Here is a 24,178-nt window from a genome sequence, read left to right as displayed (position 1 = left end):
AGCTGCTTAAGATGCAGAGGAAGTTCAAGGAAATGATACTCTAACGTTGTGTTATTTTAATTTTGAAAAAGATCCTGTAATGGTTGAATTTCATTGTAATGTATTTTATAATCAGGTCATGCATTAATTTAGACCAAGGACCCTAAATCCTTTAAATCCTTTGTCACTGGCAGTAACTGCAAGGCTGCTAGGAGACTGTTTTCTAAGTTACATATTAAGTTACTGAGTTACACAATAGATGATGGATTTGTTTACAAAATTGAATTTGTAATGTGCACAATAGAAAACACACCTTGTTAGTTGTAATGATGATCAGATAATTTGTGTCAACCTCTATTTGGTGTGTGTATAAGACTTGCAGAAGAGTAGAAAAGTTGGAGCAAAGGCAAATAAGAAATTATTACAAACAGGGTTGTTTTTTAAAATCTTTTTTTTTTTTTGCAGTCTAACTGATGTCACTTATAGACTCCATATGGTATGGCAGATGGTCACTTTTCCTTTGTTAAAGTTAGGTATAAAAATAATAATGTGGGCTAGGTATACAAATAGTAAGCTCAGGAGACTGAGGCAGGAAGACTTCGAGTTCAAAGCTAGCCTCAGCAACTTAGGAAGTCCCTAAGCAACTTAGCAAGACATTGTCTCAAAATAGAACATAAAAAGGGCTAGGGATGTGGCTCAGTGGTTAAGCACCCCTGGCTTTAATCCCTGGAATAAAACAAAACAAAAACACTAAGGTATGAAATTAGCAATCAATTTGGTTGTTGTATTGTCCACTCAAAGACGTTGAATCTAAAACCCAGATACCCAGGCCGAAACTGCTTTTAAGTTCCCCCCACTCCTGGATGGAAACTTGGCCAGAACACAAAATTTTTGTTCTCTCATAGATAATAAACAATTCTATAGTCACATTAAATCATAAAACATAGCCTCAACTCAGTAATGGCCTCCAATATAAGACATCCCATCTTCATTGACAGATGAGACTTTTTTTTTCCCAATTTACCCTAAGGTCTGGACCTAGAAGTGAAGCAAGACAGCTTTTTTTCTGTGTTCCCACTTCATCATTCCTTTGTGTGTGTGTGCAGCTTCCATGTTCTCAGAGCATGGGGAAAGAGCAGGGAATAGGGCAGGTAGGTGAGAAGATTCTCATCTGCTGATGCCTTTATTTAAACCTGTGTCATTTACATTATTTAATCTCTCTCCCCAACATAGCACACAATATCATATAGTTTCAGTAGATGAAGACACAAAAGAAGCAAGTAACTAAACTGATGGAATTGAAAGTCTCACACCAAATTGTCTCCCACATTGATCTTATCTGTGCTGAGTCAAACTGTGTCATCTTTATTGTTAATTGCAATAGACAGGGGGAAAGTAGGATGACCTCAGAGAGCCTACAATGGAGGAGGTATTGGGATCCCTCAGCCTATGATAAATCTTGATATTACTATTCAACAGCATCCTGGATCTGACTTCAGCTAAGACTAGAAATGTGTATGCACAGAGAGCATTTCCACAAACAGCTAGGCCAACATTTTCACAAGGACTAATCAGACTCAATAACGCCAACAAGTCAGTAGCTCTCAGAGACTGTGCTTTCCAGTATGGGAAAAGATGCTGCTGATAATTTTCATGTATTTTTTAAACCTATTTTTGTCTTATCATTTCCATCTTTGAACCTATTCTCTCAATTGAATTGGGTTTCCCCTGACCTGTGGTATTGTGTACTCTCTACTCATTATGAGTCCCAGAGAAATTATAATGTGTACATTTTATTCTTTAAAGGGCAAGCTCTGATTTAGTATTGCTTCTGTTGTATAGATAAGGTAACTAAATCTCAGGGGTTTAGGTGTTGTGCTACAGGCTGTGCTTCTGATAAATAGGAGATCCTTATTATTCATTTAGAAGTTCAAAGTCTGCTTGTTTATAAAGGCCATGTCTTCCTATTAAATCAGTCCCTTTAGCTGTCTTTCAGGAATGCCTTTTGCCACTTGAGAACTCAAAAAGTAAAGTGCCAGTCTCTCCCTTCCCACTGTCACTACTATTACCTCATCTAGGATGTGGTGGATTATCAGGACATGCTAGCTTGCAGGGTAATTTGGTGAGGGTTTATGCATGCGTATTTATGTGTATTTATGCGTATTTCACGTTTCATAAAAATATGTTTATGCATATTTCACCACTCCTTCCCAACTGTTTGCCATTTAAATAGTCCCATCCATTTTATTTTCATCCCTTCCCTGAACCTTTCTGCTGAGGAGTTTTATAGGTCTAGAGATCTAGAGCCTGAAATGTGAAAACAGAAGGAAAAGGTTAATGAAAGCAATAAAAAAACTTTTTTGGATTTCTTTTAGGATTGTTGCCTGTCAGGTTTTAGGTTCATGTCTCGATTTAGTGCACCAGCACCTGGGTACTTTCTAATTTGTATGATTGTCCTAATGACCAATGACATGAATTACCGAAAACCTAATTAGGCCTTTTGAGCTGAGAATATTTTTTAAGAGACTCTGACATTTAGTGAAGAATGTAATGTCAGCAGAATAACTAGGCTGAATATAATTTCTAATTTGAGGAAAAAGTATTGGCATGCCATTATGTGGGCATATAGAGAGAGCAAATTTATGAACCTATCTTGAGTGATGAACTTTTGAAAAAAGGAGAAAGGATGGATGCAGACCAGAGCCAGGCCAATACACAAAACGTGCCCAGTCTTCCTAAGGATTTGTTTATTATTTATATACTTAAGAAATGTCCCTGAAGAGTTAGTTATCTTTTATTACTGCAACTCATTTTAAATGTTAATACCAAAGTGCATTCAATAGCATATTGGGAATTGAGGATCCTAGGTAGTAAATATTGGTTCCAGAAAGTTCAGGGTCAAGGTAAGCACTTCCAAAGCACATTTGGACTTTAATAAAAAGTGTCTGAATTTTTTGTGAAATAAATGCTCTTGATATTATTTGAACCTAATAAGTAAAATAGGAACTCAATTGCCCCTGGGAGTATACCAGTAACAGCAATCTAAAAATTCAGTGGCTTCAGACAACAAATATTTATTAATGTAGTACATGTGGGTTGAATGTGGGTCATCTGAGAGACAGCTGATGGGGACTGGATACAGGTGATATTGCCTGGCTTTCTCATGTAGCTGTGGGTTGCCTAGGGACTCTGCTGTAGGTTGGGCTTACAGGAGGCACCCAACCTAGTACAGAACTGTGTTCTGTCTCTCTCAACCTCCTGGCATTAGGTGACTTGCCATAGTTTGTCCTTCTCATAGTGATGACCAAAGAGCAAAAGGGTGAGGAGAAACATGGTTGACCACTTGAAGTTTAGAGTCAAAATTGTCACTTCCACGTGATTATTTTGACTAAAGCAAATCACATAGTCCAGTCTTGTGCCAATGGTTGGAAAAATATGCTCTTACCATTTTGCAGAAGAACCTGTAAAATTATAAGGCAAAGGGCATGGATACCAGGAAAGGTAAAGGATTAGGGCAATTAATGAAACAAATGGACCATTAAAGAAACAAGATAGGGTGCTTCTGCAAAAGGTCTTAATTTGGGAAGGTGTTTTCTGATCAATGCACAGAGGGGAAGGACTTACCCTGTAGTATCTTCTTCTAAGAAGAAAATGTAAGCCAGGCACAAAACTAAGGTTTGTGTGGAGCGGTATTGACATGCATTTGCATTCTCATCACACAAAGCCATCTCATACCAAAAGCTCAGGTAAGTGACATTGTAAATCCATGTGCTTTATAGTTGAAAATTCAAGCTGAATGTAAGACTGAAATCATAACTTAACAGCTCCCTGTCCTCACCTCTAACTTCTAAACCTCAGCTGCTCCATTCTGATGTCTATTTTCTAAATTGGAATCAAACTATTTTGGTAAAGCCCATTTGACTTTGCCTACAACTACACAATTTCCCCACTGTATCAAAATCTTGGAGAAATCATTCTAAATGAAAAATTGAGATGAGATTTCACGCCCCCAACCTATAGACACATCATCCATTTCCTACTTCCAGTAGGAAGGGAGAGCAACCATGAGGCTGAAACAACGAAAACTTCCTCTCCACAGGGTTCCATTCCATGCAATGCCAGGAGTCACTGGGCAAAGATGTAAATTTCACTTCCTCTGTTACAGAAACCTCATAAAAATTATGCATCTAAACCTATGTGTTTTTTAAATTGAACTCTGATAACATATATTACTGTTACCATCAGGAAAATATAGTGAGAACTGTGGTGATAACGGTGAATATTTGATATTTTGATAACTCGATTTTATAACATTAAAGAAAAACCAAATACAAGGGAGAATAACAAAGCGACTGCAGGCAACCATGTAATCACATTTCTCTGGAAACAGATTCATCAGTTAGGAATACGAGGAAAGATGGATCTGTTGTTTACATGATGCTTTTGCCAGTGTGACCCAAAATTCATCATCCCTTAAACAACTTCTATGCAATTGTTAAAAACAAAGAACAGACTTCTACATTAAGAGAAATTATTAAGAAGTTATTACTGTAAATGAGCCTACAAATGTCTTTCCCTCTTGAAATCATATCCAACGGTAGGTTATGACTACTTGTCTGTCCATAAAAAAACTAATTTAAACTTGGTGTTAGGAAATTGTAATCAACCTAAGAAAAGAAACGAGCTGTCATTAAAAATCTCTAGAAGCCCCAAATTTCAGAGTAAAATGTTTTGGTAATGGTGTAGCATCCAAGGAATGACTCTATAGCATAGATATAAATCTTTTTTTTTTAACAGAAATATTCCATTTCCTTAATAAACCATTCCAAAGAGAGTGCTGTGAATTGATTTTCCAGCAGTAACTATATCCTATTTAACTATTAATGTGGTTTCCTTACTGGTGAGAATTCTCAGAATTATAGGGGGCTGTCCAACCTCCAACTGCTATTTCTGTGGAAGTGAACTTCTCATATGTTATGTGAATCAAGCTGTCAATTTAAACTTCCATTTGAAGCTCAAATTATCCTGGCCTACCTGAGAAAGTAGAATCAGAAGGAAAATATTTATGAAAAGATGTGAGATTTCATTCTGATTATTTAGCTCCCAAATAGTACAAATTAAGTTGTAAGAGTTTTCAAATGCAATTTTTATCAAAAACTTTACTTTCTGGAGACCATAGCCTCTGCTCTCTGATCATACAAGCTTTCTCAAGTCATCTAATAACTTGTTTTGAGCCTTTATGATCTTGAGCCCTCATTTGTTTCTTGATAATATAGAGTTTATACAATTAGGTTTACTCCTATAAATTTTATTGCAACTATTCTTGCACTTATGAGACCTAGGGATTCATCCTGTCAAAGTGTCAGGAATATTTGTTACACCCTAGCTTCTTCCTTTTTGACAAACATTTTGTAGTCCTTCAAACAATTCCTTTTCTGATAAACAAATCTTGTGCCCCCATTCAAGAAAATGGGATAAAACATGCCCCTGTATGTGTACCTGTGTGCATGTGTATGCATATTATAGATGACTGAAGGTCTTTTCTCTCATTTGGCTGCTTAGCCATTGAAAATAAAACCTTCTCCAGAGATATATAATTAAAAGAGATAGGACGAATAGCATGAAAATGGAATCTGCTTTTAGGGTCATATGACCATATGTTCATCTTTTTCAATGAATATTTTTGCATGAGAAAATCATAAGAAAAAATGGGAGGCAGAATTTTGGAAAAAATAAATTGAATTGTAATGATGATGATAAGTAGGTGAAGACAGGGTGCTGGGGAATAATGAGCTCTAGTTTTTTTGACTTCATATTTCCCCAATACAATATATTTTTAAAATATTTTTTATTAAGAAGCTTAGATAAGAAATATATTTCCTATGTTTTACTGAAGTATTTTCTGTTGGGAAAATGTGATGTTTGTAAGGTCAAATACACTGCATTATTTTTTGTTTGTTTGTTTTTTGTTTTTGGTAGTGGGAATTTAACCCAGGGGCACTTAACCACTGAGCCACATCCCTAGCCCCTTTTTACTTTGAGATAGAGTCTCACTAAATTTCTGAGACTGGTCTCAACTCATGATCCTCCTGTTTCAGCCTCCCCCACAGTTGTTGGGATTACAGGCATGCACCACTGTGCCCGGCTCCTGTACTAATTTTTAAAATGGGATTGATAGTTTGTACTTGATTCTTTATGTTTTTCAAAGCAATTTTGAGTCATGGCTTACCTGCCCCACACATCTGTGACAATAGACAAAGTTATTTGGATTATCTTCTATGAAATGGGGAAACATCTTCTCAGGATATAGAGAGAATTTCAGTGAAGCAGTGCAAATTATAAGTCAGTGCAGTTTCTGTCTCACTATGGGCACTTTAACATGTGATAGCAATCTATATGTATTTAAAATGCGATATAGAATATGTATATATTATATGTGTAATATACAAATAATAATAAAATGGCTAATGCATTTACTCAACATACAGTTGGAAAATTATGCAATATTGGCCTAGAAATGATTTAAACATCTTGGAATAATACTTTATCCACAGTATAACCAATTCACATGTCAATTAACACTTTCTAATTTTGTAAATTAGGAAAAGGAACATTTCTTTAGAGAAACTTTGGGAAATATAGCGGACTGGCACAAGGAATAATATCTGGTTTGATACCAACATAGCTGCTTTGAAGTTATGGAGATTTTCTAAACGTCAGGTTTTCAGTTGTTAAGTGGAGAGTGCTCAGTACTACTTACAGTCATTAATGATTAAATTAGATATGATTAAATTGACATATATTATGGGACCAATAAATATTTATTTCTATCTCTGATATGCACAACTAGCTTTAACTTATTTTGAAGGGAAAACATTTCTGTGCAAGTTCATGCCTATTTAATTCCAAATTGTAATTTGAATGATGTATTATTGACAAAATCAAGAAATATATAAAAGTGTCCTTGGACAGTCACAGGGCACACTAACAATAAACACAATCATTGAAGAATGACCCATTGCAGAATCATGCCTGCTGTATTTTGGGAGCTTGCTGTGGGAGCCTATCTGATGTTGTAAGAGGGAACTGGTAATTTTACTTTTCTGCACTCCCTCTCCAGAGGGATGGACAATCACAATTATTTTTTTCACTTTTTATGAAGGACAATCACTTCATATACATGAGCATCCTGATGCGGACAAGAGGCAGACAGCGGTGAGAGATATGTGAAGACATATTCCATTTTTATTATCTTTTAGGTATAGAAGGGTATGTTAATCCATTTCCACATACAATTCCTATAGTCACATATAGGGAGTGAATCTCAAACTGGTAAAACCTGTCTCCTCTTCTGAAAGAGTTAAATCGGAGAGGCCAGACTTGGACAGTTGAGGACTGTGAATCCTCTTCTCCTATCATGTGTACATGGCTGCCATCACACACACGAGCTCTCCCCTTTCTCCAGGCACAATTCAGTGTAATAATGTTGTCCTCTTTTTTCCTGGGAGACTTTCCGCTCTTGGTCCAGTGCTATGAGTTTTTCCTGTTCTTCTCTCTAGGTTCTGACAGCTGTGTTTGGACTTAGTTAACCATTGCAAGTGGAAGCCAAGCCATAATCGTAGCATAACAATTTTTCTATTTCTAAATTTTCTCATTCTATTGTCATGTTGCTTTTTGTCTGCAAACATATCTTAGGAGTAAGACTTAAAACCTTTGATCTCCCACACCAAAAGAAAAAGGAAAAAAATATTAATATGGAAATGATTTCCTTTAGTGTTCATGGTTTGCTGTGGAAAGCAGGTGTTTAAAAATTTTAGAATTTCTTTAACAAAATTCTAAAGAGAAAAAAAGAGAGAGAAATCACAGTATTTACAGAGATAACAGAATGGCTTAGCCATGCAAAACAAATAACTTTGGTTTTTCCCCTTTCACTTTGGTTTAAATATTGACCAAGATTCAATTTTTTTCCTGCCAAATAAAACTTCAATAAATCAAAGTTTAGAGGCAAAATAACATTTTTTCCCATAATATTTTATACATCATTGAGTCTAATAGAATATTTTATGTATTCAATCCATACCAATGCACTACAGGAAGCTTTTATTAAACTGAGTTACTATTGCTCAGACAATAAACGGCTTACAAATGTACAATAACATGTTTCTAAATAATGCAGAAGTGGCAAAATATTCCAAATCTCCATCTTCAATTATTTTTTCATTGCCTTCATAATTTTTTATTCTATGTCTCTAAAAAATAAACATCAGTTTTGCTTTTCCCCTCAAGGAACAGAGTTCTGTAACTGGAAATCTAATGCTCATTTTTTTTTCAGTCAAACTTATGTAAATTATTGGACAAAAATGGCTGTGCAGTGTTCTCCCAGAAGCCAGGCTTCTGCCTGAAAGAGCAAAGTTTAAAAGTCTAGTCACAAGAAGTTATTAGCCTGTATCCATATCCAGTCTACTTCAAAAAGTTTCCATTTATGCTAAGACCTTAAAAAGTTCCTCAAGCATAAAACATGTTTATAAAGTTACAAATTTGAATGTAACTAAAGATACATAGACATTTTATTATTACACTTTCATGTACTGATTGATAAATTATGTACCAGTTAAAAACACTAAATTATCTCAAGGTGCATTCAATATCTGTAGCATAGTTAACAAAAACACACACGAAAAAAATATATATTCTATATTCTGTGGAAAATAACACAGCTTTGATAATGACCACTGTTAAAAATCTCCAATTCTGACTGATATCTCTTCTTTTAAAAGGAAATAGGTATAATTTTAAGGCAGTGGATAACCCAAAGGATTTAACACCGATATTTAATTACAGTGATTTACATTGTGATACATGAAAATGGGAATGTTGTCCATGATGTTTCCAAACAGTCTCTCACACGTTGGTTTGTTTATTCCTTTGACAGAAAATAATTTACTAGCAGGTGTCTCTAAAGGTAAGTGTTACCCAAATTCTGCATTATGTCTTTTTCAAAAAAGGCAAAATTGACAGTTTGGGAGTACTATTATCATGCATGTGTGTCTGAATGTGTCTGTGGTGGCTTCTGGGTGTCAGTGGGTGACACACCCAGAATCAGCTCCCATGGTGTTTGTTAATCTGACTCTCTCTACCTCCCCTCCCTTGTGAAAAAAATCAGTCTTTGAATAGAGCAATGTGTGTGTCCCCAATCTTCACAAGCTGCCACCTTTGGGTTTTAGGTACTTGTGAGAAAGTTTGGGGCATAACTGATAGCAATCAGAATCAGAAATGTACCTGCTCAGATTATCCATATAAACAATTGAAATAAAAACATTACATTATACATCAGATTAACAGCAACTCCCAGAACAAAGCTTACAGTGTATAAAAATAGCTACGTAAAAAATTTACATAAAAGGCAAACCAAAAAGAAATCCTCAGTGCAGACATTTACAGAAAAAAAATTCAAACCAAACACAACATATGACCTATTATCATGGCTGCCAAAACTTGTTATTTTTTGTAATTTCATTTCATTGTTTTACTTGAGATAATTCTCTAAAATCCTGTGACAGCTTGGTAGAATGAACTGCTTAATACTTGAACCATGAATCGCTGTCAATGTCTTTGTTTATGTCTTAAATACAATCCACGTTCATGCTTCAATTGGTCTATATGATTTTTTTTCTCTGAAATGAGGAAAAAACATAATTTAGATAAGTTACCATAGCAATCATTTTCTACCATCAACAGATGCTTTGTACTAAAAGTGATAGGCATTGCTCCACCAGGGGAATCTTTTATAAATCTCCATTGTGCCTGAGCCCATCTGCAAACCCAGCCATTGCTATAGGCCTTTTATAAATTATCTTTTGGAATTGTTGAGAGAGAGAGAGAGAGAGAGAGAGAGAGAGAGAGAGAGAGAGAGAGATTGATTTTAATTGCTTAATTCATATGAAAATTAGAAGGTGTTTCAGGAAAAATATTTCATTCCATTTCTCTTCAGATTAAGAAATATACTCATCCCTTCAAATCATACTCTAATTTGTGGGATTGTCTTCAATTTTAATTTTCTGTTGAAAAATTGCTTAATTCATCTTGAAGAAAACGGAACATAAAATCTACACTAACTGACATTTTGGAAAGAACCTTAGGTAGTAAGGGAAACTGTGAGGATGGTGTCCATTAGGCCAATGGAAGGCAGGACAGGAGGAAGAATATAGTTCTGACTTATTTTAGCCAATAAGTTTGAGATCCTGGTTTTTAGATTGTAAAAAATCAATCTCATTTCAAATATTCTATTTTCCTTTATTGTGTACATTCTTCCAAATACAATTATTTCCCATGCCCACTGTTTCTATGAGATTAATTCAAGTGAACCATTCAATGTGTGATGTGTTTTATTTATAAGGTACCCAAGACAGATAGTAGTTGACAGGGCTTTTAATATTACATTAGTAAGCTACATGATGTTGTTATTAAGGACACATGATATAAGTAGGCTAAATGACTCCTTTGGTTAACTCCAAAGAATATGAAAAGAAAAAGTTTAAGTGGCAGTGGCAATACCATGGAAACATGCTTCTTTTTGAGTCTGCCTTAAAAATCACACAAATATAGTGATTATATATAAATATGTGCAAAATATGCAACATTAATGTATACATTATAAGTATAAGCGCATACATGTATGTGGATACAAGGATACTTGCATACATGCACACATGGGTTGTCAGCTTTTTTATTAAAATTGTTTGGAAAATGGCTGTACAAATGTACTCCCACTTATATACTTATATTAAAATATTTATATTTTATATTGTTCTAATTGTTTTTGAAAGCAAATTTCAAGTACTACAAGTCTACTCTTATTGAACCCAAATATCAACTTATTGAATAAAGCTTCTTTGTACTCAGAAAAATTGGGGGTATTAGAATAAATTCAAATTGGATATAAACATTTCAAAATATTTTTTATTATTCAAAAGATAATAATTATTTGAGGGAGGCTGAAGAGACAGATGAGATTCCATTCTTCTGAGTGTTGTGTGAGTAATCAAGGTTCCCTTTGGAAAAATGTTCTTCCTGCTTTTGAAGCTGTAATTATGAAGCATCTGAAAGTCCAAACTTTTTCTTTCATCGCCAAAGAAGTTCTGCACTTTCCTAGACACTATGTCTATAAACCTCATCCAGTCTACTCACCTGGACAACTATAACCATTTCTCTCTTAGGCTTCTGTTTTATGATTGTTTTCTTCTAACTTTTTGTTTTCCTCCATATTACCAAGGTCCTTGTTTACATGTTTTGATGCAGTCCTATAAGAGAATTAAGTAAACATCATTACACTGACTAACTAAAAATTTTTATGGTTCAAATTAATGTATCTCTGAAAAGTAAATGAGTTATATACTAGCGACTAGGGTAAACAATTCCACTTTTTTGAGCCTTGACTGATAATACAACATATTCCAGAAAATGATAATTTTGGGTTTCATAAATATATGATAAGAGAAAAAAATCAATTGTTTTGAAGACAGACTGTGCATATTTTGTTGGATCATAGTTGTAACTGGGTTATTTTTCTCTCTGCTTTCACGGAAGTAATTATTATCATTTGATACTCAATATTTTCATTTTGGGCAAACATTTTCTGTAAAAATAGTCTGAGAAAGTTTCACTAAGGCCTTTTTCCATTTGATCTTCCCTATCATACATCCCAGTTGAGCCAATGCCCTGTCTGTGTTTATAAATTCTGTTTTACCAAAGAAATCAAAAGCAAGATTATAGAGACTCAGGTTTACAGCATAACATGGGCAGGAAGAAGCTTAGATAGCCTTGACTGGATGGTTCTCAAGTTCTGGTTCCCAGACCTGCTGAATCAGCATCTAAAGGGAATTTGATAGAAATGTAAATTCTTAGCCCCAGGCCAGAACTACAGAAATAGAAACTCTGGAAAAAGGCTCTGAAAGACCTGATGCTTCTGCTGACGTTTGGAAACCAGTGTTCTAGTGGCCTTTATTGCTACACATGCCAAGATTCCATCCCTTCAGAATCAAAATCAGTTTTTCAGTTTTACAGGTGAGTTCCTTGATTTGGCATCCAACCAGGAGAAATCAGGTGATAACTCTATTGCCAAGAATGCATCCTTTCCTCCTCCTTCCCTTCCTTCTCTGCATTTCAAAATAATACCACAATATAATTCCTAGTAATACTCCTACTTTTAAGAATTTAAGTCATATCAGGAAGGTGAGGGTAGAAAATGCCATTTGTGCTCTAAAAGTATTTCTGTGCTTTAAATGGAATTACTTAATTCATTTTCTCAGAATTACTGCTTTATTTGGAAAAGAGCTGTAATAGATATTATGATATATGTCCATACAAGATGGAAACATGGTTAATTCTAACTGGAACATTCATTATAGGTAGCACAAGTTGAATTTAATTTGTGATTTTAAAATGCTTAATTTAGCTTAAGCTGCACATTCTAAATCTATCCTAAGGCAGAACAGCAACCTCAAACTCTGCCAACGTGACCAAAGTCTATAATATGTGATGACATTTGACAAGATAAAAGTTAAAAATCTAAATGAGACAATGTAAGTTCAAGTCTATGTCTTGAGTTATGACATTATCACCTAGAAATTTTCCATTTTGTACAAAAATGGTAAATTACGATGACTGACAACTGTTTTCATTTGTATATTTTTCAGATAAATGAAAATATAATGAAGAACAATGTAGAATATATATTTATATATGTATATATACAAATATATTTAAGATCTAATTTCTTCTGCTAATAAATTATTTAATAAATCTTAGTAATTATAACCACAAAAGGTGGGGAGGTAGACTAGGATGAACTCTAAGATTTTTTATAAATCTATAAATCCTTGTAAACATTTTTTTGAAAAATAATATAAGGTAATGTGTTTATCATATAAGTAGAATTCAATGAATTTTCTTTTCTTTTCTTTTTTTTTTTTTTTAACCCGTAAAAAGATGCTTTTTAGTTTAGGGCACGCTATTAAGGTTACAAGTAGAAAGTGTTTCCTCTACAGCCTTCAAGTTCTTTTAAATTTTAAAAAACAAAAACAAACAAACAAACAAGCCCCCCCCTCCCCATTTTGCAGAGTATACATTTCAATTTGTACAGTGTTCTGACTTATTCTAACACTGGTATGTTAACCGCTGTATAGTATGCAGTACATTATTTGTTTAAAAGCACAAAGCAAACTTGTAAAGTTAGAAAACCTCATTTAGAAAGAAACCATTATGTTTGTTAAGCAGTGTTCTAAGATAGGAGGATTTAGTTTTCTATCATCACCTATCTAAACAATGAAGGATACCTAATTGTTGAACAATACAGGCCAACATATGTACAATTCAACTGGAATGCAAAAAGCCCTATTCAAGCAGCAATGGTGTAGTGTCACAAGGCAACACAAATGTTTTTATAACCACTCATTAGAAGTTAGTCACAATTTGAGATCTTGTCCAACTAGTATGCTATGCCCTAAGTTAGTGATCTTAAGACAAACGATTGACTGACCACTGTTTAACATGTACTAAATAAAAAAAAAAAAAGAACATTTCTTTCCCCCTAATACCATATTTAGAAACTTGTGGATTTAACATTTTCAAGCATATTAATTGGTAATATCCACAAACCAAATGATTTTATCTTTTGAATTCAATGAATTTTCAAAAACTAGACTCATGTGTGTAAACAGCACTCAGCTTAAGAAACAGAATAGCTCCAAACTACCAGCTCCCAATGGTTAACAAAGCCTTAATTTTCATAGAATAGTTTTGTCCCTTAATTTATTTTACATATAAAATAGAATCCTACTATGCGGCTTCACTGATGTTTCCTTTTTTTTTAAAAAAAAAAAAAAAAAAAAAAAAACCTCAACCTTAAATTTGTGCCACTCCTATATAATGGTGGGTACATGTAGTTGTAGGGTTAAACCATAGGATTTTTTAGTGATTTCACTGGTGCTGGGCATCTTGCTATTTGTTCTTTCTGGCATTTCAATGGTATATAACCTAGCTATTTTACAGGTGCCTCAGATGTCTCTCATGCTTGTATTTATTTTAACTATTCTTTTTCCTCTGTACTGAAATCTGAGTTTTTCCCATTCATCTTTATTACAGTTTACTTGTCTTATGTCTGACTGTGAACAATGTTGTTCAATTTACCCAATAAAAAATCTTAGTTTTTAACATATTTTTCAGTTCAAAAATATCAACATGATTTTACAATCTTTTAAATATGATTTCAATTCTCTATTTCCTCATCTCTTAATCACCTTTTCTTCTACTTTACTTATACTTTATTGCCTATTGACTATAATATCCACATCATCCATTTGTCTGCTTCTCTTGTCTACTTTTACTTTTGATTATAGGTTGGATTTTCTTTCTCTTTGCATAGCCAAACCTTTCTTAAATCTGAAATGACATATTTAAATGTTGTAGAGGCCCTACACAATGTTATTTTGCATTGGGTAAGGTCCCCTCTCACTTCCTTTGTTAAACAGATAAGGTGAGGGACTAATCATCCCAATTCAATCAGGGATTTAACTAGTCAATTACAGTTGAAATAAGATTCAGTCTACCTTTGCTTTGCTTCTATTCTTTACAGCACAAGTCTTTGAAACTTTATTTGAGACCTTGCATTTATTCCTTTATTTTGTGCTAAAACACAGAGAAATTCAGTTTTTCCCTTCAATACCTCAGCTCCACTCTCCAGAGTCAAAATGTAGGCTCCTTTACTTGACCATAAACTGCTTGAGAACACGGGCCATATTTTATTCATATTTTACTCACAGCATATAGTACAATGATTGGAATATGGTAGGAACTAAAATATATATTTATTTTGTCTACATTAACTAAACTCTCTTATTATCCTTTATATCTATTTCTTGTCTCTGTTCTTTATGATGTTAGCATTCATCAGTATGATGTGAATATAGAACTAGATGCTTTTCTACAGATAGATAGAGGGAACACTAAATTGAAATAACAGATCTTTTGTACAGTCTTACTCCAACCTTTAATATAGCACTGTACAAAAGTATATGCATAAACAGACTTTAATCAATATTATAATACTAATAGCTACTAGCTATATATTAAAATAATACAAGCTTACAAATCAATAAAATATATGCCAGTCAAGGAAAAAAAGATTTAGATTTTTTCTCCATCTTTCTTTATAAAAAAACATGAAAAGGTATCTATTAAAACTGCTTAGGAATGGTGACTATTAGAAAGAAAAAGATACCTCCCTTCTTTATTTATATAAAAAGGAAGAGATTATAAAAATGTACTGAGCAAGCAAAACTCAAGTAAATTATATCAGAGGTAAATGAGTTTTTCTCAAAGGTCTCAACTGTAAATATTCTAGGCTTGTAGGCCATATGATTTTTGTTCTAACTAGTTAACTCTGCCATTGTAGCATGAAAACAACATAGATTTTGCATAAAGAAATGAGCATAAATGTGTTACAATAAAACTTTACTTGTAAAACTAGATAGCAGCTTAGGGATCATAGTTTGCTCACCCGTATTCTATGTAAGAGATGCACTTTAAATGTAAAGAGAAAAATAATTGAAAGTAAAACTATGAAAAAAGATATACATGTAAACATTAAGGATGAAATTCATGTGGCTGTATTAGTATCAGAGAGTGTAAAATTCATTACAAGGCACATTAGGAATGATAACTAGAGGTGCTTCAAAATGATAAGACTTTTGATAGCTAAGGAAGTCATATCAATTGAAAGTATTTGCACTAAACAAAAGCATAGGAAAAACTGACATAAGAATAAAGAGAATAGATAAATAAACAATTTAGTATCCTTTACTCATTAATTGATAGAAGAGTTAGGCCAAAATTTAGTAAGTGTGAATGTGATGAAATAACAAGTACTTGGCTAGTTCTCTAGCCAGGAATATTTCAAAATAAAATAAAATAATAAAATATTGGAAAAACTAAAATGAGCATTTTCTGTCTTAGGACAGGTGGCAAAGCCACATGATTTCCAAGAGAAGAGAAACAAATGCACTGTACCCCATGATCACACAGGCTTTTTGCCTGGAGGTGCTGTCTGGATTGTAGTACCAAAAGGGGAACCCAAGCATAGTGCAGAGTTTTCATTAGGTTGGAGAGGAAGAAATCAGTACTTGACCAGAATGAGGTGACAGGAATTAGAGAAGATAAGAGGAACTATGTAAAAAAAGAACATGAGAAATTTATGAGTTCACTTGATTCTTTCTCTGAATACTAAATTAGATATGCCATCCTACTCAATTTAAAACAAAGTTTTGAAAACATTAAGTTGATCCATAAGTAAGTTAAATATCAGTCAAAACCAAAATCAATGCACAACAATGAAAATTTCCAATTTCCAGCTTCCAAATAAAAAAGGAGAACTTTATGCTAAACATATTAGGACAATATGACCCATAAAGGTAAAAAAAATCAGCAAATATAAACACATCTAGAAGTGATTAAGTTAATAGAAAAAATTATAATATAGGTATTATAAAATTTATAAGAAATTAAAGGAAAACATGGATATAACAATAACAGAAAGAAAAAAATGAAAATAAAGTTGAATCTCTAGCATTGAGAAACAGGGATCAGAAATTATAAACTAAAATGTATGGACTTGCTTAGTAGATCAGACATTGCAGGTGAAAATGGAGATATAACCATAGAAGTTATCAACATAGATGTAAATCCCAAGTCTTTCTTAGGTATCAATTGACAGAGGTATAAACTTCAAGATTTTAAAAATTAATGCAGGCTTGGTGACCTGCAGGACCATTTAAAGTGGTCTACTCTTCATATATTAGGAGTCTCATCTAAAAAAAGTCGCTAAAATATTTGAAGAAATAATTGCTTAAAATTTCCCAAGTTTTTAAAAAGTAGTGTAAGAAAGAGATCATATAATGATTTCTCATTAAAAATAGTCAAAGTAGGAGACAGTGGGACATTTCTAGAGTGCTCAATATTTAAAAAATGTCAACCTAGTATTCAAATTTAAAATTAAATTTAAAAATCTATGCCAGTGAAAATATTCAGCAAAATTGAAAATGAAATAAAAACATTATAATAAAACAAAATCTCCAGTATTTTCCAGTGGATAGGCACTTAAAGAGATTTTTTTAGACTAAAATAAGTGATTCCATACAAAAGCTCAGATGCATTAAAGTTTTGTAGGGCATTTGTTTGAAAAAAATAAATATCTATGACATTATAAAAGAAAACATTTTAATCATATTTAATTTTTTAAAAAATATATAGACTTTAAGCATAAAATATTAATGTATTATGAGGTTTATAAGTATGCAAAAGACAAACATATAAAAGCAACAGCACAAAAGATGTACAGGGTAAATGTAAATCATGCTCATTACTTTCTTATACGGTATGTGAAGTGATTGTATATATTTGAAAAAAATACTCAGGGGTATGAAGGTTTATATGAACTTTTTACCTTACTCTAAAGCACCCAATAAGTTGGTTTTTAAAATTTTTATTTTAAAATTTCAACATAGATGTAAACCCCAAGTCTTTCTTAGGTATCAACTGACAAAGGCATAAACCTCAAGATTTTAAAAAATTAATGAAGGCTTGGTGATTTTAGTTATTTGTAACATTAGGATTCTTTTTTTTTTTTTTTTTTTTTTTGGTAACATGGATTGAACACAGGGGCACTCGACCCCTAAGCCACAGCCCCAATCCTTTTTGTATTTTATTTAGAGACAGAGTCTCATTGAATTGCTTAGTGCCTCTCTTTTGCTGAGGTTGGCTTTGAACTCTCAATCCTCCTGTCTCAGCCTCCAATGCTGCTGCTAGGAGTACAGGCTTGAGCCACTGCGCCTGGCAGGATTCATTATTATATAATTATATATATGGAATATAATCTGCTCTAATTCAGTTCCCAGTACTTCTGCTTTCTCTCCCCTCCTTCCCATCTTGTTCCCTTCCTGTTACTGATCTATCCCCATACTACAATTCACAATAGTCAAGCTATGGAGCCAACAGAGGTTCTCATCAATAGATGAATGAATAAAGAAAATGTACTATGTATACACAATGGAGTATTAGCCATAAAGAGCAACGAAATTATGGCATTTGCTGGTAAGTGAATGGACATGGAGAACATAATGCTAAGTGAAATAAGTCAGACCAAGAAAGTCAAAGGTCAAATGTTTTTTCTGATTTTTGTTGCTTTTTTTTTTTCAAGTACCCTTCAAGGAATCATTAGAAAATAATAAATATCAGTGCTATACAATGGACTAAAATCTTATTTGAGTAGTTAATACTAATAAAACAATTAAATGAGAAACATATGGAATTTAATAGAGTTGCAATCACAGGTTCTATGGAAGAAACCACAGAGGAATTTAAAAAGTATTTTAAGCTGAATAAATAGGAAAATTCAACATATTGACATTTGTGGAATGTAAGTTGGTACCAAGATTGACGTTCATAGTTTAAATGCTTGTGTTAACAAAGAAGAAAGGCTAATATTAATGACCTAAATTTTTACTTCAAGAAATCAGAGGAAAAATAGTAAATTAAATATAAATAACAAAAAAGAATGGTAAGTACAAAAACACTTTTGAAAATAACTGAATTAAAAGAATCATAGAAAAGCTGCATTGAGAAATGGGATACTTATTAATTTCCCATTTTTTTTTAACTTTCTAGGTGGATATAGTTGTCCAGAAATTGAGAGTAACCTTTGTGATTCCACAAAATCATACAAAATACAAGAAGGAGGCACTGAGAAGGAACTGACTACAAATCTTCCTGGGGGAGTTGTGCTTCTCAGGACAAATCACAGTATCTTTCAATATCTTGTGTGCTCTTGGATATATTTCAGCATATTCACACAAAATAATATCAGGCTAAACACTGCTTGCAATCTGGGATAGGAAAAGAGGGGTTGTTAAGGGTAAAATAAAACCTGAAATACATTTACAAAATAAGTATTGGGTAACTTTAAATTGTCTATTTTTCTTATTTTAAAGTTTATAAAATGATAGGAACCCAAACAATAAGAAATGGTTAACAGGGGAAAAGTGAAAACTTCCCTTGTGCCTTTCTTTATCCCACTCTCCCAGTCACCGCTGACACTCATATAGTACCTTCATGTGCCACATACTGTTTTCAGTGCTTCCTAGATATGAAATTATTTTTTCCTCACGATGTCTCCATTTTACATACACTAATAAACTTGTCAATAGTCACAAAGCGAGGAAATATCAAAACCAGGATTCCAGTCCTCACCCTGTGTCTCCAGTCTCATGTACCATATTACAAAATTGTACATATATGCTGTGCTGTTAACTACTGTGAGAGGTACCAGATAGAAACCCTTGCTGGGCCAAGTAGGTAGTGAGAGATGGGGGATGGGATGGGGAGGAGTAAATGCTCACTGAGCCTGTGTATATAAGATTTATTATAAATTTCTCCATTTTGGATACTCTCTCCCTAGCAGGGAAGAGCCATTATGGATGCTTTTGTCTTCATTTTGACACCAATGTGGTAAAAATAATCTTAAGGAGTAAATGTTATTTTGAATTTTGGAAAATTTCAGAGATCTGAAGAAATTATACAGGTTAGAACTCCATTTATAGCTGGCAGAGACAAATTTTACTTAAATTATTCCCTTTAGCAAAATGTTTTTCAGTCTATTGATTTGAAGGAGAGACGCATTTTAAAGTACCCATTTTTATAAATGAGTCAAATTATAGTTTAGTAATTAGTTTTCTCAACATTTCTTCATCAATGCCTCTTCTGAGTAACTTTATGAGAGAAATTTTAAATTATAGAATTATTCTTTGTTAATGTGGGGAGAAGCCTGGAAGGTGACCTCTAGTAGTGTGTGAGGCAGAAAGAGTTTTGGCCTGAGATTAATGGGCCTGGATTTCCATCCTCACGTGTCAAGTTTGCCCTGCAAAACTTTGGACACATCCCTCCTTTTAAGCATGCCTGTTCATCTATAAATAGGGGAAATAACAGGGTCTTCTTACAGGCCTGTCCTTGAAAATAAATGTTATGGTTTGGATGTGAGGTGTCTCCCAAAAGCTTACATATGAGACAATGTGAGATGGTTCAGAGGAGAAATGATTGGGTTGTGAGTGCCTTAACCCAATCAGTGAATTAATCAACTCATGGGATTAATTGAGTGGTAACTGAAGGCAGGTGGGGTGTGGCTGGAGGAGGTGGGACATTGGGGGGCTGGATTTAGGGTATATATTTGTATCTGCAAGTGGAGATCTCTCTCTCTCTCTCTCTCTCTCTCTCTCTCTCTCTCTCTCTGCTTGCTGATCATCATGTGAGCTGCTTCCCTCTGCCACATTCTTCTACCATGATGTTCAGAGTCTCCTTGAGTCCTGATGAATGGAGTCTGCCATCTGTGGATTAGACCTCTGAAACCATGGGTTCCCCAATAGACTTTTCCTTCTCTATAATTCTGATTGGGTCCTTTTAGTCACAGCAGTAAAAAATCTGCCTAAAACAATGAATGTGATAGTAATATGAAAGAAACAGGCAGGTGACAAGGACTCAACAAACTGAAGTTAAAGAACCGCAGCCCAAGGCCACATATCTAGAGAACCATAGAAGGAAGTTCAAATCTGTCTCAACTCCGCATTCTGTGTTATTTCCATAAGCTCAGTGCCTTTGAAGGACTAAAGTTGCTTTTAAACAACTTTTAAGAAGATTTAAAACTTTTTGTCTTGTAATTTTCCAAATAATATACACTTGTTTTGAAATTCCTTGCAAAGAAAGAAAGAAAGGGACTCCTCTGGTGGTATCCCCTAAGGATCCCTTAACTCCACCACAATTCACTGGGGTTATGGAGGAGGTGGGAAATGGAAGTGGGTGAGAAAGCCAGGCACAACTAATACATTACCATCTTGGGAGGTGTCATTTGGAAAGATAAGACAAATATTACAGTAAAATTTTGTAGTTAGAAAAGAAAAACAATACCCACTTGAAATCATTCACATATATCCTTCATGAGATTTTAGGTTTTCAAAAGCAAGCTTGTGTACAACAAATTTTAAACTCTCAGAGTGTGAGGAATCCTTAACTCTTCTTAGTTATATGGGTGCTTTCTGTGATTTCTAATTTAGAGCGTGCCTGACTTACACCACAAAAGGGTGCCATGACAGCAGGTATTCAGGATGGCGACCTTGGTAGTGAAGAGTTACCACTTTCAGCAAACTGGCCATTGACACTTGTGTAGGTAATTAGAGTCCTGTCCAAGAGAATAGTTATTTTTCCCTTTTCCCTGATCATAGCTGTCAGCAGAATGAGTCTCCTCTTGGGCCAAACTTAATGAAAGCTAGAGGTAGAGAGGAGGGCCCTAATCATTGTTGAGTGAATTGCCAGCAGTTTCTTGATTTGAAGAAAGAAGTGGAGAAGAATATAGCCTTATTCCTACAACTTTCAATTTTATATCCTTAGAATGTCTAAGACTCTACAAAGATATTCCTCACTAAAATAAAGAATGTTTATATCCTCAATAAAAAACAGAAAATGACCTTTCCATTTTAGCCAAGAGTGAATATGGAATGATTCATTAAGCAAAAGACTGAAGTATCAAAGTAAGTGCAACAATACTGAATATGCATGAAAACAGGGTGCTGCCCCATATGCACTATATACCCTGGTTCAGTGTGCCCTGAGGTGCACAATACTGAGCCAGCACAGCCTGTCTCATGGAAGAGAACAGGAATTTTTCCCCCATTACCTTGGAAAAGATAATATAAACCAACATGATTTTTAAAAAATGAAAACATTATTTTTGATATAAACACTATATTTGACATTTCCCTGAAAACTTTCAAGTCACCTTGGTAGAAGAGGGGAGGGCCAGTGATGGTTCTGTCCTTTGTGTCCAACGGCCCTATAATTAACTAGAAGGAAACTCTGGCACTTCCACATTATCCAATTTCCCCTCTAGTCTATTATTTATGGTTTGATGGAATAATGCATCATTTTCTTTTCTTCCTTTTTCTGGCTGCCTGCCAGACTATGGGTAGAGAAAAGAGAAGTCAAGTCATGGATTATTCCAACTTCTAATACCACTGGAGAGACTGCAGCAGCCCTGTGCTCACAAGCCCCTGCCTTTCTCCACAGCCTTGCATTAAATGCCAGCAGGCAACTGAAGTCAGGGCAGAATTTAAATTGCAAAGAGGTCCTGGCAAGGCAGAAAAATATATTTGAATGTATATAAGGTTTGGGAGAAAAAATACTACTTATAATAACTTGGGCAGGTTAATCCCACTGACACTTAGATGTTATGAAATGAGGTTAATTATATATACTTCATTAAATTGCTGAGATTTTGTTAAAATAGCAAGAAAGTAAAAAAGAAAGGAAAAAAATAATAGTAGGAGCTCGTGAAGTGGTAAATGAGGAAATTCATTAAAAATGTACTCTCCCTGGTCCTCCAGCACTATCTTTTTAATTTTCTCAGTGGGGATCCCTCCTCCCTCATGGGCACGTGTATTTGATTTTAGAGTATTGATTCAAAAATAGAATTCAGTTAAAGTCAACTTTCTTGAAATATCCCATAAATCTAGCCTGTTTCTTTGGAGTTCAGTGTTACAGGCACATCATTGTTAGCTCTTGAGCTAATGTTGGAATTGTCTCTGTTTCTTATGAAAGATTCCTGGAATAATATAGCATTATATGAGGCAGAATTCACATATGCCATTTGTGATTTTTAGATTTCTGGACTGTCTATACATTATACAATCTTTTCTGACAATATTGTTGAATTCCACAGTTGTGAAAGTAAATCTTTTGGTAAGTTTCAAGGTTTATACAATGAGTATTTTAAGATCATAAATGTCTGGTTAATGCGTGCTCCCAGCTCAGTAATAAAAAGTATGGGTTTGGGGTCTCTTCAATGCAATCAACCTGGAAATTATAATTTAATAAATTTCTGAAGAAGTTCATGGCTATATCATGCAGCCTCTGCACTTTTCCTTTATATTCAGATCTCTTAAGTTTTCATTAGTTCTTGTACCTACTACAAGGTATGCAGGAGAGGGTTTGGATCTCGAATAATAACATTTAACTTCCTGCAGAATTAAAAATTCAGTTTGAAGGACGGGTAGAGAGGAATGTAAAAAATAATCATGAAATGATCTCTTGTTTTATAATGCTCCTTTATCTATTAAACAACTAGTCAAGGAGTGGACTGAGTTAATTAATGTCTTTGGATGATGCTGTCACTTAATTCCGTAAATATATGGAAATAATCAGTTGTATATTGTCATTACCAAAACCTATCTCTAGCTTTAAAAATCTTTTCGTAAGAAGTTATAGGAATTAAAGAGCAAATCATGAGTCCTCATTCTTTGATGAATATAACCTAGCATAGTGAGTAAAGAATTCAACTAAGTACTTCTTGCTGCGGTTCTCCATATTGGAAATAGAAGTGGCTCCTATTAGTGGAATGGGGAGTACACACAGGCTGAGAAGGCACTAGGCCTATAACAAATGCATTCTTAATTCCACTTAGGAATAAAGTACTATTTTATCTTATCTCTCCATTGATTTTTAGAAATACTGAAAATACAAAGAATTTCCCTTAAATGTTGCTAAAACTTCACTGCTAGCTTAGAAATTCTTAACTTGAAAGCTCTTATTGTGAATCTGCACTTACTCTGAACAAATGAAGGGGTTAAGGACACCAACTCATTTCACAAAATTGCCTGTTTATTTTAGAGGGCACAGGCAAGGAACAACTAATCAGGAGTGCAAAGCACTTAGCAAATCTGAAGCATGAATTTGTGGAATTCTTAATAAAAACCCTTTGATTCTTGGGATGAGAACTGCAATTCATTACTTTGATTACCAATAATATTAACTCTACCAAATTGGGTGCACTTTTCAATTAAATAACAGTTATTTAGATGAATATTCAAGTCAGATGGTAAAAGTTGTACTTAATTTCATGACACATTTTAAAGGATATGCTTAAGACCTTAACCTAAAGACACTGTGGAGCTAAGTGTCCAATATTTATTTATGTCATTTTAATTTGGGGTCACCATATGCCAATAACTAATGAAGTAACACACAAACATACAAAATTTCTTTTATTCATATGACAAATTGTGTAGAATGAGATACTGGCCATTACAATAAGATGATTAAGACACTG

At 34.0% G+C, this 24,178-nt stretch overlaps 1 protein-coding gene across 1 annotated transcript in view; it reads right to left on the bottom strand.

The window, feature by feature from the left end:
• Positions 1-7,252: 7,252 nt before the first annotated feature.
• Positions 7,253-24,178, bottom strand: part of Alcam (activated leukocyte cell adhesion molecule) — a 188,440-nt gene continuing 171,514 nt past the window's right edge. Inside the window, exons 15-16 of the mRNA XM_026406439.2 lie at positions 11,167-11,279; positions 7,253-9,653 (exon numbers count right to left, since the gene is read on the bottom strand). Of these exons, the coding sequence (XP_026262224.1) occupies positions 11,192-11,279 (88 nt within the window). The 3' untranslated portion in view covers positions 7,253-9,653; positions 11,167-11,191. The remainder of the gene's footprint in view (positions 9,654-11,166; positions 11,280-24,178) is intronic.

Source organism: Urocitellus parryii, chromosome 2, assembly GCF_045843805.1.
Source record: "Urocitellus parryii isolate mUroPar1 chromosome 2, mUroPar1.hap1, whole genome shotgun sequence".
NCBI lineage: Eukaryota > Metazoa > Chordata > Mammalia > Rodentia > Sciuridae > Urocitellus > Urocitellus parryii.
The sequence above is the reverse complement of the archived record's forward strand: the minus strand, read 5'-3'. Positions and strand labels throughout refer to the sequence as shown.